Source organism: Numida meleagris, chromosome 20 (assembly GCF_002078875.1).
Source record: "Numida meleagris isolate 19003 breed g44 Domestic line chromosome 20, NumMel1.0, whole genome shotgun sequence".
NCBI classification, from domain to species: Eukaryota; Metazoa; Chordata; class Aves; order Galliformes; family Numididae; genus Numida; species Numida meleagris.
The window spans coordinates 1,743,274-1,759,688 of NC_034428.1; the positions used below are offsets into that span (position 1 = coordinate 1,743,274).

General features: G+C 48.2%; 1 protein-coding gene across 3 annotated transcripts in view; it reads right to left on the minus strand.

The window, feature by feature from the left end:
- The window catches only part of SKI (SKI proto-oncogene), a 98,451-nt gene that overhangs the window by 8,885 nt on the left and 73,151 nt on the right, over positions 1 to 16,415 (minus strand). For all 3 annotated transcript variants that reach the window (XM_021417610.1, XM_021417609.1, XM_021417611.1), the window contains 3 exons: positions 2,723 to 2,848; positions 2,116 to 2,231; positions 236 to 498 (listed from right to left, as the gene is read on the minus strand). In XM_021417610.1, the coding sequence (XP_021273285.1) occupies positions 236 to 498; positions 2,116 to 2,231; positions 2,723 to 2,848 (505 nt within the window). The remainder of the gene's footprint in view (positions 1 to 235; positions 499 to 2,115; positions 2,232 to 2,722; positions 2,849 to 16,415) is intronic.

Here is a 16,415-nt window from a genome sequence, read left to right on the forward strand (position 1 = left end):
TGATGCACCTCTGTTTCTGGCCCAGGAAAACGCCCTCTCAACTTCTGCTCCATTCTCATTTTTCACTATTAGAAACTTTTCATTATTTCCAAAGACTGTATTCTCACGTGCCATGGAGGTACGAGGCCTCCAGAATCATGTGTGAACACAACAGAGCTCAGTAGCTAACTCCTGGAAATTAACCAGAGGAAAACACAGCGCAAATAAAACAAAGTAAAGGCAGATATACACTTACATTCCTCCCTGGTTTCTACTTCAATCTCTGCTTCTGATTCCTTATCCTCTTCAGGGGCAGTAACAGTGGCCACGGGCTCTGGGACAGCCGGGGTCTCTGCAGCATGTTTTCTTTTCCGTGGCTGGGCAGCGCTGCTCGGCGGCTCGCTGCTCCGGGACACCACAGTGGCACAGGGTGGGTTGCTCACCACTTTCTGTTGGGCAGGAGGAGCGAGTGCCACGTTGGGGGCCACGGCGTTCTCAAAGCTTTTGTAGGAGTAAAAACTGCTCGAGAGGGGAAGGCAGAAGGAAGGAGCAAACAGTCATATTCTGGACTTTAAAATGCTTCCCAAGCCGTGCGTCACACGGAAACAGCAAGACTCTTAGTGGAGTGATGGTGAAGTTCCACTGATTCACACCAGCTAAGAATCTGGCTCTGTATTTGTTAAGCATTTTGCGCTCATTTAAATGTGGAGGTGATTTATACTGCTCATTTCTGTCCAGGTCAGGAGGCATCCTGTCTGACGTACCATATATTCTGAGAGTACCAAGCTCTCCCACAGTCTAAAAATTATGCTGTTTCCCCATGATCTTTGTGCATTACTGATTTTCCTAACTGGATACTTTAGTTCTCTCTATCCACAAATGTTTTGTGAGCTTGGAAACAAACAGCTTCCCCAAGAAAGGCCACAGCAGTGCAAAAAGCATATTCTTGTGTAACTAACTACACTTTCTCGACACAGAATGCATCCGAGTACTTGCATGTGAAACCACATTAAAAAAATAACTATGATGTTAAAGAACAGTAATACTGTAATGTCAAACAGAAAGAATTTAGCAGAAAACCTATCAAAGATTGCCTTTGCAACTTCAACTCAGCACATACAATACAAAGTAACTTCAGTTACCTATTAAAACTTGGTTTTTTTCCCAAGACTTCAGGTGGCCACAGGCCTACTCTGGCACCTGTTCAACGCTGCTCTCCCAGCCTACTTTAAAAACCTCTTTAAAAGCAAGGATATGATGGTAGACCTTTTTTCCCCGTATTTTTTAAAATAAACCCCCACAACATCTAAGAAACTTGTCCATCACTGCAGCAAAACGCGTTCTCCCCAGCATCACTACAGCACCTGGCAACTTCCATCCAACTTTCCACAGAAGCCATTCCCCCGAGGCAGAAATCTGGCACCAAGGGTTTTCAGATGGAAGAAGAACATGTGAGTGCCCTGACGCTTTCTGTGACACCAGCAGCCCCTCCTGTTACGGATGGTGACTCGCTCTTGCACCGGTTCAATCATGCTGCTACTCGAGAGCGGCTAACGACAGCAGCTTGCTTTCTGACGGGGCTCACAATGGAGTTTCCCCCAGACTCTCCTGCCCGCCGTGCTGCCACGAGCTCCCCCAGCCCGCGTGCCATCCGCGGGCAGGCTGCTGCGCTCGCACCTCCGTGCCGCTCTGCCTTTGCCATTGCAGGAGGGGCACAGCTGTGCTGGCAGCCTGCCGCCTGGGCAGCGCTTCAGCAGTCACCTGGAAATGGCTGGCTGCTCCCTGACCGACTGCCCCAAGAGAGCAACTCAATCTTCCTTTAAACAGTCCGAAAACTTCTGATGACTGCTCCCCAAAAGTATCTGAAGATCACGGAAGCAGCCTTCATTTCAGACTTTTACGCCCATTTCACCTAAGAAAGCCTACTTAATAAACATATTTAATGAATGCACACAATGCCAATGATATTTTTTGTTTCCTTTCTGCTAACTACAACAGTGCAGCTGCAAACGCTTTTTATTCCAATACTAGTGAGCTGACTAACAAGCAATGCAAGGCAACAAACAAAGCAACTTGCTCTCAAATTAATCTCCACAGTTGCTAGCCCCACTCCTCCTTCAGCTCTCGCCTCCTTACCTGTCTCGGATCAATGCAGGAAGATGGGTCGAGAGCTCTTTCTCATTTGCTGATACAGCAGGGGACCAGGGACGGAAAGCTGAGAGACGCTGACGGGGATGGACACAGCCAATACTCTGGGAAGGAGAGGAAAGAACAATAAGTAAGTAAAAGCAATCTTTTAAAAGTATTCACTAATAATTCTGTTAAGTACACGTTCTCTTGCCTCTCAAACTGCTCCCCCACTGGCTAAGGCCTACTGGCTTAGTGGGTTCCACTGGAAGAGGTAACTCTACCAATGTGAAACCCCACTTTTTTTCTTTGCCAACAAGTTATCCGTGGTTTGCACAGACCACATGAGGCTCCTGAGTCTTTCAGGATTCTTGTACCTCAAAGGCATGAAGGAATTGCTTACTCCATCATCACAATCAAGGTCAGTGAACACTGGAAGATGGCAAGGAAATTGGGAGGACCGCATAGCTCAATGCTTGCTAGGAAAAGGATAGAAACGCGATTAATTTAGAAAGCCCGGGCAAGGTCTTTCTCACATTAACTCTTCTGGTTTTAGTAGAGGGATGTTACGTGGTAATTTGATCTCTCTTTTGATTACAAAATACTCAGCAATCACCTTATTAGATGAACTGGATAAGGACCGTAACCAACTGGACTGCTTTTCCTTCTCAGTAGAAGCTGGAGACTGGGAAGCAGAGTCGTCTATTTTGGTTTTCTTGGAAGCAGGAGGATCTGAAGGGACCTGAAGCAAAGGCAGGAAAAATCAAAGACAATTATTAATTTTGCAGTCAGCTTAGAAACAAGTTTTAAAGCAAAAGTGAGTTGTGTATTTGAAAGTAAGAAACATTGCTTTTTTCTGCACTTTTAAGCCTAAGGAACAACAAAGGAGTGAAAACACGGGACAGGCACAAATTACAACATAACGTGGTTTCATTCCTTCATTTAAAACACCTAGGTAAAGCGTAGGTGGTGCAGGAGTGACAGGCAGAAATGTGAGACATTCACACCATGTTGCAAAGAGGTATCTGCCTTTTATTATTTTTGTATGCAGAAAGGTAAGTTTTAATGTGGTTGCTGAACTGGAAAGATTATTTTAAACGAGAACAGAACAGACTTTGTTATTCTGTTTGCAGTGGTTGTTATGCCGATGACTTCACTACCCCACAGCTGCAGTGGATTCTGGGGGTGCTGCCAAGAGCTGCTTTGCCTTTTCCACAAGTGGCTCAGCTTGGCCCATAAATCATCCCCAAGCATAAGAAAGCCCTTTGGCAAGCAAAACCCCTTTCCTTCAACACTGCGAAGGAATAAAATTCCTATAGTCCCACAGTGGCTTGCAAAAGAATTGGTAACTACTGGTTTAACTGGTGCACTGGGGACACCAACTTGAAGCCTTGCCAGTACAAACTCGTCTGCCAAGCAAGGAAGAAGAAGGTTCTGGACCTTGCTCTGCACCATGGCTACAAACAACAAGAACACGCTGCCTCAGTTTCTCTTCCATCTTCTCCTCTTTCTTTCCGCAGTTCTGAACTCGCTGTGTTTCCATCAGTCTGGTTCTAAGTTTGGTGGCAGAACCCTGCTGGAAGAACCAGCCGTAGCTCACCTTTGCGTTACGTTTTCCCAGCCCGACATCCCGCTTTAGTTTTTGTACACAACCAAGCATTTATGCTCGTTCTGCAGACACACCTGTACGACAAAGTTTTGAGAGCCCAAAACGCTTCGAAGAGACCTCGGTCTATTGGACAATGAAAGAAAGTTAGGACCTTATTGGTCGGCGTCTTGCTTTCTGAAAATTGGTCCTTTCAAGGCATCTTAAGCTGGGAATTCAGAGACTACTTCTCCAAATCATTATTCACGCCTGAAAATAGGGATCTAAGTGATCTACACCTCAAGAATACACGAGGAATTGAAGCACTGTTGCTAAACCGCACTTATCCAGACTCCCAGCTGACTTCTGTGTAACCGGAGCAATTCCATCCCTTTTGCACACCTTGATTAGGAGGAAATTCTGACAAGTACAAGGACAGCCTGCTCCTTGCATGGAAGCAGGGCGGCAGTGTCAATATCAATAAACTCGTGCCAGTTCATCTGGCAGCACGCACACTCTTCAGGGCTTCTACAGCCCAGTGTGCATAGTAACATAATCAAACCAAGTCTGGAGGTTTTACTAAAACATTCCCTGGCACTCTGGAGCTCGGGGCAGCTTTCCATATGTAGCAGATGAAGTAGAATGACATGGGCGTGTATATGTGTAACCGCAAGTACAAAATTAGCCCGTACCAGCGCTAAATGCCAGCCTCGATGGATTTGCAAAGAATTCTTGCAGCACAGCCTCAGGCTTACTTAGGGTTGACTCCGGCACTGGCGATGGCACGGTACCTCCCATCTAGCCCAACCAAGAGAAGGCATTTCTAAATGCTTTTTGTAGAAATCACAGGACAATGCACTGGAACAGATCTGCTTCTTGCTTTCAGAGATGCTGTCTGTGCAGAATTAGTGACAGCATTAGAAAGGTATTTGGCAAGTGACTGCCGATCCCAGCCCTATCCACTGGGGATGGTGAGCGGCGTGGGGAGGGGAGCTGCGCTGGAGGGCGGGGAGGAGGAAGGGGGCTTGGAATGGGAACGGCAACAGGTGGCGGGGCTCAGCGAGCCTCCTCCCCCCGCACCCGCTGCCTTCGTGCCCCTCGGCACCACCCAGCTGCAGCGGGACCTGTCCCAGCCTCGCGTGTCCGGCAGCGGCTCAGGGAGAGCGAGAGGCGGGTTCTGAAAGGGAGAGATTTAACTAGAATGATCTCATTTGCATTTTTAAAGAAATCAGGCCTCCTCTCCAGCTTTCTCCACTGTCACCCTTCTTTTTCTCTTAAATCAAGGCTGACATCCGAGGTTCAGGAGGGCTCTGAGCACAAAAAAAGCAGCAGACGTGGGAAGGATGCTTAACCTTTTGTTGCCAGGAGCCAGCGCCGATCTGACGGCATGAGATGCTGCAAGGAGTAAAGCAGTAAGCGAAGTGCGTGCATGGGGGGAAACGGTTTTACCCTCCCCACAAAGAGACGAAAACAAGGTGAAAAAAGAGGGAGGAGAACACAGGTGCTCAGCGGGGCATGCAGGCTGCTCGAAGCAGTCATCTCCCCTCGCAGGCTCGGCAGCACTGCTAACGAACTGGTGCTGAGTGGCACAGCCCATCGGGGCACTCAGCGTCACGCCTCAGCTGCTCTGATGACCTCGGACAATTTCTTTCCATTCTGTCCCGTTCTGTCTACACAGATCTCTGCTGCTCGAGGCAGGGCTGCCTTGCACTGTGTGCTCAAAGCAATGTTTTGGTTCCATTTCAGCAATGCCAAAATTCTCGTTTTCCCACACTAGGAAACAATCAGGCAGTCCATGCTGCTGTTCATCAAAACATGGGGGTAGGTCTCCAGAAGCCTCAACATGGACGGTGTCTGATGGCAGCCTCAGTCACAGGGGTTCTGGCCCAGCTGCTCTGCTGCCTGCCTGGACACCCCATCCCGTGCACACGCTCCTGCCCCTCTGCACAGAAACACCGCTGCTGTGTCACGAACTCACCAAGAACTCCACCTACAGATACCAGAAGCGGATCAGTACCGCACCGTACTTCTCGTGTTTTGTGCAGCATTCTGCTGCTAGGACAAAATTAGATTTGCTATAGGCAGATACTTGCTGAGGAACCAAACCTCTCCCTCCATGTCTGCACCCTGCAGCTCAGCTTCCAGGCGACGCCGCACCCCACGGACAGCACGGCCCAACCCAGCCCTGCTGCCAGTCAGCATGGACGACCTGATTTCATTTTTCTCTCTTTGCCAAATAACAAATACACAAAGTTGCAAAAGAGATACAGAAAATCCGATGCAACTTTTTGCCATCTCCATAAATGACTTGTCAAAAACTTCAAACCAAACCCTGCAATTCTGAATAAATATTTCCTTATTTCTTCCTCAGTTTTTCTTCCATTGCGGGCAACTTGGTGACTTGTTACTAACCAGGCTCTGTATTTGGCAGAGTGGTTTGTCACTGCATTTCCTGAAATCCACTGACAAAAGAAACTTACTGATACAAAGTGAGCCCAGAAATCTTACGTGAAGCATTTCCTTAAGCTTCCAGACTGTTATTTTCTAAAGCAAATGACATTTTGAGGGAAAAACATGTGGAAAGATTTATAATATCCCTTAAAAAAGAATAAAATTAAGGTAAATTCCAAAGGGAAATTTGGGCATGTGAACTTCAGTGTTATCCCTTTTAAGACAAACTGATAATAAGCAGCCTAATTTGGCCTCTAGCCAACCAGGGCCACGTTTGACATGTCAGATCAAATTTTCTGGTTCAATTCAGTAACACAGTCACAAAGCACGAAAGCAGCAGAAAGCATTTTTGACCCGTACCTCTGGGACAGCCCAGCCTTCCCTGGCTCACAGTACCAGCGTGGAAGCAGCCAACCAAGCAGCACAGGCCAGCTCAGTGGGTGAGAGAAGGGACGGCGGGCCCAGAGAATGCTTCAGTTTGGTGATCTGGGGCTGCTCACAGATGTGATTGCGGGTGCCTGTGGACTGACCAAAATACACTCCTGAAGCAACCTGCTGCCTTCCCCTGCCTTATTTCCAGCTCTGCAAGGGGCTGGGCTGGGTGCCTGGCTCACGTTCTCCATGCCCTTCTCTCCTGGCTCTGCTGCACCCAGCGACTGCCGCATCTTCAGGCCGCTCTGTGCTGTGAGCAGCCATCCACTAGGGGATAAGCTAAGACCACTGAGAACAGGACAGTGCTCCCTTCGGGAAGGAGCTGAGTGCCAGCCGAACCCTGCAGAACGGCGAAGTCAATGGAACCACTCACAGAACACCGTGGGCTCGCTGCCACCCAGCCTGGCCGACTCCTGCCGCTCCCTGGCTGGAAATGTGGCTCCCACACCAGCAGAAGTCACCGTGTCCCCATGTGGCATCCTTAGAAAGGTTTGTCTATCCTCACCATTGATGTAATGTCCTCAAAAGCTATCCCAGTACACAGAACTCTGTATTTCAGTCTCTGAAAAAAGGATTTGGGAAATATTGAGAAGCCGAATAACTCAATTTCGTATTTCTACCTCTCATGTAAATCAGAAGCATCTCAACTGAAAACCCTGCAGCTAAAAAAGCCTGTAAACCCAGAATAGGCAAAATAAAAACTGGGCTCTCAGTCTATAGATAGATGCTGTCATTTGTTCAAGCTATCGCTTCTGCTACGAGTTCATGCAAACAGCTGAGTTCGGTTACACCAGGAGGAAGGGTGGGGCTTCCTGCCTCCTCTGATGCTCGCCTGGCTGTGAAAATCAAGCAGCTTTCTCATTAGGGGCACAAACCACAAGACCAGACGCCGGTCTGATACAACGTGGAGAAACCCCAGAGATAGACTGCTTGGGTTCAAAACGTGTCAGACATCCAAAGATAAAAATACATTAAAAATGAAAGAGCAGGGCTGGTGGTGAGCACGCGGAATGCCCCCGCTGGCACTAGGGTGCCACAGCCCTGCTCACAGCACAGCCTGAGCTCCCTGGCACTGTGCCCGAGGCTTACGCGGGGCCCAGGGTCTTCCACTGACCCTGTGAGTCTTCGATGAACAATTACCTGGTTGCTCTTCAGTACGCTTCTCCTGTCCAGCTCTGGACCACCTCAGCTCACAATTTACCCCAAGGGAACATGAAATTGAGGCAAAGTCCTGAAACAGCAACTATCCTACAGAGCAGGTGCAGGCCCTACTGCACGAACACACCTGCACCACAGGCCGTGGTGATTACCAAGGGACAACCCACCACCTGCTACCAATAGAATGTTTCTTTACTCTTTGGGTAAGCTGGGCAGGAAAGGTGGTTTCGTAGGGGATACAGGCAGAGCACACACAAAAAAGGGCTCAGGAACCCAAGTTTTGCTACCGATAGAGCCTCCCCTAGGAAGATAACTCTAATTCTGTTCTACTTCAAAAGATGTGTCAAGAATAAAACCCCAGACACTAAAAATATTCCAGTCAAAAGACCAGAGGGCTTCCCACCAGCCCATTTTTCACTGCTCTGGTGAAGCACATGCTCCCACTTTGCCCCATTTGGGGATGCTGCCCATCCCAAAGGGAGATCTCCTTGTGCACAGGGCAGCTCGTACGGCTCTGGTAGCACGGTGAATGCTGCTGCACAGTGTCACAGAGTGCTACGGACACAGGGAGTCTTAGGAATGTATGGAGATACAGAATGTTCACCTTCAACAACTGGAAACTGGGTTTTTCTCACACCAAACTAACTTCAGCATATTGTTCTTTGTACTACACTGAATTCAGATAAAAGATAACGTACTTGTTCTACACAGAAGATAATATTTTGGCATTTATCTGCATCTCTCCAAAGAAAAACCACGCACATCACTAAAGGGAGCATCAGCAAACCACTCATGCTGGTTTCAGACCCCTGCTGCTGTGTGAGCACACAGCCCGGCCCCCCAGGCCAGGCCTGGCAGCACTGTGCTGGGCCTCATGGCACTGCTGCAGGCCTCGGCCCCAGCACGGCACTGCTCCGCTGTCTGCACACAGCGTGCCCCACTCACGCAGCAGGATCCACCGTGCCCTAGGATCTTCAGCCTAACCTGTTTTTGTCACCAGAAATTAAGCCGAGTATCCCTGGGCTGTTACTCGGGAGCCCAAGGAGAAGTTCCCAGCAAAACCAGCCATCTCCTCTTCTTGCCACTTCTTACAGCTTGATAAGAAATAAATGCACATCTCAGGCATGACAGTCAAATGGAAAAAGAGACAATTCAGTCGTATGGAACTGAGTGGTAGAAAGGTGGAAACATTTTCGGAGTGGCAGGGGAAGGAAGAAAAACCAAAACGACATCCTCTGTACCGCAGAACTGTCTTCAGAGAGCACTCCTTCCCTTCAAAAGCTGTGAAACCACCTAGTTTCTTCAACCCTGCAAGTTTCCAAATCTACAAACACGGAGTTTTTCACAGCCACTCTGAGTCTCTTCAGCAGCTGCTCAACAAAATCAGTATTTCCCACTCGAAGTGATCCTGATCCCCGAGTGCTCACACTAGGAAGCAGGGCGCCATGGAGGCGCAGCGAGGACCAGGCCCGTGCCAGGTACAAGGACGGGGTCAGCATCCCGACAGCAGCAGCTATGTCCATTGAATAAAGCACTGCTCTGATTTGCTCTCTCTCTTTTTCCTTTTATTTGTTTTGAAGAGACATCTGAAAAGACAGCTGATTATTTGCTAAGCAATGTACTCGGGTTTTGGCTCTTGGTTGGAGCAACTGGAAGCCTCTTTTCCACTGGCTAAGAGCTTGTTTTGCCCTTCCAGTGGAAACTAGAAGTTATGGCTTGAAAAGAATTCCCTGCCCTGTGGTTTAAAACAAAACAAAAACTTCAGCTCCCACTTCCCCGGCTGAGCTGAGCCAGCAACGGGGAGCGGCGCAAGGAGGTCGGGACTGGAGAGGAAAAGGGCCCCAGTCCCTGCCCGCTGCTGGCACCGCGCCCTGGGAGCAGAGGAAAGGGGCTGGCCGAGGGCAGCACGCAGCAGGGCTGTGCCTGCACACACAGGGAAACAAGGCAGCGCTGGCAGCTGCAAGGAGCCCCGTGTCCGGCCCCTCTTGTAACTGAGGCCGAGGGGAGCTATGCCATCAGATTCAGCAAGGAAAATCAAAATTTCCTCTGCAAACAGTTTTGATTTGCCCAGTCCTCGCTGAATTGTTTGTGGGGTCATGGTTCTGGAAATTCAAAAGCCCTTTACGGATGAAATTTTCTCTTGGCGTTTTCTTTGAAATGAAACCAGCATCTCTCGCTGTAAGTGCACTGAAGCTCCAGCTTCGAGCTCTCTCCAAGGCCTCGGTTCCTGTGCTGCAGAGACACGTCCACTCTGCCCGCCAAGAATCTCATTTTAATTTCAAATGTTACATAAAAGGGCAAGCGTTCCCCTTGAGGTTTTCACTAATACCGGCCCCACCAGGCACTGCTCTCCCTCCAGCACCAGCTGATGCACAACGGGACTCTGGCGACCAGACGGTGCCGAACCCCACAGAGGGCTGACCAAAAGCACAGGGCTCTTGGCAGCGGCCAACGCCGGGTGCTGGATTCAGGTCCCCAGCACCATAGGTTTTACGGCCATTAGTAGGATGTGTTACATTACACACTGGGTACAAAGACCCATCCTGCCAGAATCGAGCATCCTTGCAGCACAGCTATGACAAAATAATCGGCTTCTCCCAGACAGCCCCAAGCACTGGGCAGCGCTTGCTGTACAACATATTCTGACAATTCAGTCGGAAAACCAGGCCACCAGCCCCGTCCCCACTAACCCCGGATCTGCAGCCCGCCGGGTTTCTCCGCCGCCCTGCAGCAGACGCCTGGCACGTGTGCACACGCATGTGGCACCGGGGGGACAGGGCCCGCTGCCAGCCCGCGCCAGGGCCGGCCGTCTGACACGTCGTGACAAATTACTTCCAAGGCTGCAGAGCCAGCGGAGCACAGCAGACGCAGCCCCGCTTGTCTGCACCGCGGTCTGTGCTCCCCTGTGGTTATTTATAGGGCCTTTGCTGACAACCTGCTCTGTGTCCCTGCCCTTCTTCCACGTCCCGAGGAAGCATTTTTGTCAGCAGACCCAGTTTGGTTCTGGTGTCGTTGCAGGAACCAGCAATACGCTAGAATAAGAACTCGGAAACGCCTGGGCTCCTTTGGCTGCACAGCGGTGGCACTGCCCAAGGGCTGCGGTAGTTTATTTTTCACCAGTGTTTAATCTACTGGAGGTTGCTTCAGGAAAGCTTGAGACTTTTGTGTAACAGCCTGTGTCTCATCACAGGACCAAGCACAAGGAACACCTCTCATCGGCTGTAACGCTCCTGGACAGCGGCAGAGACTTCCTCCCTGAGCCCAGCCAGCCCCTTCTGATGCCCCAGCCTGCCTTAAGCATAAGGGTGAAAGCAGACTGTCAATTCATTCATCATGGATTAATAGTTCCAAATCCTATTACGGATAAGACAAAGTGCAATGGAAACCCCTAGTCCTGGTGAAAAAAACGGTGCAAGGCCCCGTTTATCTCCCTGGTTCCTGCAGGATCTGCTCCCTGCAGCATCTGATGAAGACAACCACACCTTTTGACCGAGGGAGCTGGGCAGTGACCATACACTTAAAGACAGCTCAGGTGCGAAGGGATTTAGCTGAGTTAGATCCTGAACACATTCAATGTCATCAAAAAGGAGGCTTTTTTCTCTGTGCCTTTTCCATCAAGACAGGCCATTTCTATAAAAACACCATTTCTGAGGACTATCTTCTCACCATCCGTATATATAGAAGATAGGAAAAAATTAATTCTTTGCTTACAAAATGTTTTGAAAGCTACAGACAGGCAGATGCTTCCTTAAGTCCCCAACAACTAACGTGCTCTACAATTCAGAGAAATTCACAAGAAGCTCATCTACTTTAAGTAACAGTTATTACTTCTGAAACCTCCCCAGAGCTCTGAGGATAAAGGCAGACAACCAATTACCGTCTTAGACTTCTAAAGCTTCTTTTGCTGCCTTCAGAAATAAGCATCACGCGCTGCGGGCACCAGATGTGGAGCCGGGGGGCGAGGGGAGAGGGCAGAGAGCAGAGGGCCCTTCAGCTCACCCTGCCCAGCCAACCCACGCTGCACATGCTCCTGCCAGAACGGCTTTGCTTGGAAGAACCCCTTCTGTTCCACTGGGTGAGCAGTCTATACAGAGCTAGTTTTGTCAGGGCATTCACCGTGCAGGACAGATAGAAAAGGACTTGTGTCCTTTAGCAGGGAGCTGGGATGGTCACCGCGCTCACCAACATGGCAGAAAGAGCCTTTAGCAAATGCCTGATTCAATACACAACATATTGGTGGAAAAAAACACCCAGTTTTTTGTAATTCTAAGAAGGCTCCCCTTCTGACTTCAGATAAGAGATCTAAGGGGAAACGCCCCTACTGTATCTGCAGATGTTTATAGGTAGAGTCACAACGTATTTCAACAGCTTAATTTTGTATAACCAAAGGAGGCAGTAAAAGAAAATCTGAAGGGAAACATGGGGGGGGATCGGGATGGACAGGAGGTGAAAATCTGGGGCACCACAAGAAGGCTTTCAGCTCTTGTGTAACGTGACAGATTTTAAGCCTTTAGGGGGAGAACTGGCTAAGCAATATTGCAGTGCAGCGTGACTGCGCAGCCACATGGGTTGTGTCTGCTACGACTCTATTAATAGGATGGGAGATTAGAGAGGTCTGACTACGTACGGTCTCTATCTACCAATGCAATTCCTGCATTGTCCCCGCTCCCTCAGTGCCACAGAGGCTGGCTGGGATGCCAGAATTGGGTCTGCACCCCAAGGCGCCCACCAGCCTGGGCTGCCCACGGGCATCTGCTGGCCCCAGGTCATCCTCCAAGTTCTGCCAAAGCACCCAACCTCTCCTTTACATCTACTCCAACTTAACAGGTTTCGAGCACAATTTTAAGCGCGTAAGTGCACTGCAGAATGTAGGACTCTGCCGGTACACATACAGTGAGTTCTGCTTGTTGTGCCCAGATAATAAATACGAACACCCACCGGGCACAACCAGCACTGTTTTTTCCCCCTTACTTCTCACTTCTGTGTTACAATGTGAGTTCTATTCCACATCCTTCTGTGTGTGTAATGTGCCTGACCCCTATAAAGACGGTCAAATAAATATCTGGTGACCTCACAAGTATGAAAATAAGCTTATTTGAAACAAAAAGTATATCTTCAGGGGGTTTGGCAGTAACTTTCAATTATTTTTAATTGCCTGGAAAATTAAAGTAAGAAAATAGTGTGGTATAAATGTTAGGGAACATTATTAAGTAGTTTTTGTAATATCTTAGCCGTAGCTTAATAGACAAAAACGGTTTTTTAAGCCTTGGTCATCTGTTCAATATGAATGGACTGTCTGTTCCCATACCTCCTCAAGGGGCAACTGAACTGAAATATCCCGTGATAGAAACCAGACTCAGTTTGACCTGGTAGGCAACGAGAACTCCACAGAACCTCCACAATTAGGGTTTAATTACAAACCACCACAGAGTCTGGCCTGCAGCCTGAGACCAGAAACATGAGGAAAGGAGTTCAGAGAAGGTTTGGAGCCACAAGCACTGACCTCCCTTCCCCCATTTCCCTTTTTTTTTTTTCCCTTTCCTTGCACCATGGGATGGGCTTTTCTCTTCTTATCACCAACACAAGTGACTTACAAACTGCAAAGTAAGCAAGATTTCCAAGGCAACAGTCTAAGCCTGCCTTTCTTCCTTCTTGGGGAATTGTGCCATCACAAGTCTCTGACATTCCATCAAACACATCACAGGAATCAACAGAAATGAAATTCAGCCCTGGTATCGTGATGGCTTCAAAGTCTCCATTTTATTTTCTTTTTTTGTCTGAAACTTTCAAGCCTCAGTCCCAGTTGTGAGCTGTAGTGTTCTGATGAAGCCTACAACGCAGAGAATGAAAAGCTACCACTAGAAGCCTAGCCAAAAAGAAGCAAAACCTCCCATCAGCCACCATTTTTGGCCTTCCATAGTCTGGGAAGAGTAGAAGAACTGTGCTACACTTGTGTCAAAGTCGCAGTATAAATTAGCAATAAACGCCAGACCATAAAGTCTTAGGTCACAGCAAATCCTGAATTAGGCCCTCACTCTACCAAAGCAAACACAGCACCATCCCTGGAGCAGGAGGAGCAAGATCAGAGCTGGGTGTCGTGAATGCAGCCACTCGTACACACAAACTATGAGTGCACAGGGTGCCCTGTTCTCACACAGCCAGAGTGCAATGACCTTATCTGAGAAAACTGCAGGGAAAGAGGTGGTGTGCAGCCACCTGGAGCAGGGACGGGCCATCTTCTAATGGCCACAGCTGAAATAAGGGCAGGTAAGGCAGAGAAGGGATCCCGATAACACGGGGCTGCGTCCTGCACGGGAAACTGGATGGAAGAAAACCACCACTCATTTTCAGGAAGACAAATTTAGGCAACAATTCCTGTGCTGCTGGTCTTTGCAGTGCTGCTGAATATTCCTGGATGACTCAACATGCATGCATACCACATGCTAGACTGTGGCATTCACTGAGCTACCCGGACTTGTTGCATGCACAGTTATTGTTCCTACAGAGAGACAAGGATGACGACTAGGAAAAACAAAGCAAGACAAAACAAAGGAAACAAGTCTATAAAATGCTATCAGTTGTGTAATGCTCTTGAATCTGATTTCATGCAACAGGTAACAGACCGGTAATGAAAATGCAAGCAAACAATATATCCCAGCATCACATGCTGTGCCAGCACAACCAGTCACGCACAACAAGACACTGAACTACACCAATTCCACCACCAAACCTTCACCCTGTCTCATCTTAAGGACACCCCTGTTCCGTTTTTCTCAGATGAGACCTACACAAAACAGGTTAACCTGAGGGTTTAATGGAATAGGCCTACATCAGTCGAAGCCCAAGACCTGCACTGGAAGCAGAGCAGTGCAGTATTACAAAGGTCAGCACCCAGCAGGGCAAGGCTCTGGCTGGGAATTATTAGCGCAAGGACAAAAGCAGGCCTGAGAAGGTGACACACCATGCAGACATCGAGCAAAAGTGGACAAAAAGGGTCTGGTGGATATAGGTTTTGCCTTCCCATGTCTTCTCAAGGAATAAAGCAACAGCCTGCTGGTATAAATGCACTGCCCTGCCTACTGTAAGATCTGCTTGGAAAGTGCAAATCAGAGGGAAGCTGGCATTTCACCTAAAGGAACACTACTGAGGTTGAGCAAAAGAAGTTCATCTCCAGGAAAATCTTGCCAGCCAACAATGGGAATAAAAATTATCTCCTTCACGTAGACACAAAGCTAAAGTTACCTGCTGCATCAGCCAAAAGCTTCAAAGGCCTCGATCACATTAGGAAAAAATAATTCATAGCCATCTAAGCTCTTCTATACATGGGGCTTAAGGGTTATTTTCCAAGAAATTTTGCACAGGTTCTCCCAAACACCATAGTGAAACTTCTGCTTAAAGGGGAAAAGAACTGAACAAGGCTGCAAATTCAGCACCTCCGCTAAGCTCCCTCCAACAGCCTGGTAACCCTGTTCTCTACAAGGCCAAGTTCAGTCAACTTCTACAAGAAAAAGGTTGAGCCATTACTGTACAGAAACAAGATTCTGAAAATGGAACATGGTGCTAGCACAATGGAGATAAAGCAGCAGATTTCAGGAAGGGGGAAGTTATTTTAAATACAGAACAGAATCCCAAACCTTTATTAAAGAATACAGATTAATTTTGTGGGAGAGAAGTTTATCATTCGCACCGCTGCTGCTGAAGTGGGAGGAAGGAACTGCGGGAAGCCAGGCAAATAATGTCTGGCTCAGCTGTTAGGGTAGCAGCTGTCCTGAAATCCTCATTGGAGGGAACAAGTCAGGAGGTCAGGGAAGTCATGATTATTTGGAATGAAGAAGGAAAACAATAGGTTGGGGCCCTCCGTCTTCTTGCCTTTCTCATGTCTTTTGTTAGCTGTCGACTTCCCAGGAGAGCTGGCTCGCTGTGTTCCAGGCAGAGCTGGGGTTTGGCCTTGCACATGCCTTTTCTCCCCACAGCTTCCTCATTAAAAAAAGTCAGACCCCCAGCTCTCTGTGGAGCCAGGTACCACCAGGAGGCTTAGAGGCTCCAAGTGCTTCAGCAGCGATTGGCCAAACTCGGCTCAAGATGGGGCCAGTTCCTTGAAAGTCTTCATTTTCACACTATGCTGAAAATGGTTTCTGGTTTTGGAGGACTTTTTGACCCATCCCTCTCCCCCCACACTCCTTTTTTTTTTCCCCTCGTCCATGCAGTTTTACTGTTGATGCACAGATTAAAGATTTTTGTTGGGTACTATCATAATTGTTAATGGGATACCTCCTGTGCTTTAACATTGGTAAAGAGACCCATGTACTTGAATAATGTCTTGAAAGAAGATAGAGAATTTAATAAGAGGGCAGATGGATTGAAAGAAGATTAAAAATTCATTTGATCCCCAACTCCCAGGGAAGTAACTCCTCCCTTTCTCCATCCTACGCACACCTGATTCCCGACCCCATATTAAAAGGCAGAAGGCAAATGAATAAAACCTAACAAAATCCAGGTTACATTTTATGCTTAGGACGGGTTTAATCTGTTTGTGCAGGAGATGAAGCCACAGTACAGTTAGATGATTCCATTTGGATATTCACCATCAACAGACTTGAAATATCCTGTTGCAAAGCAGTGCTATGTGATTTACAACATCACCATGCTATTTGTGAGAGCTAAAGCTTTTATTTTTTCTAAT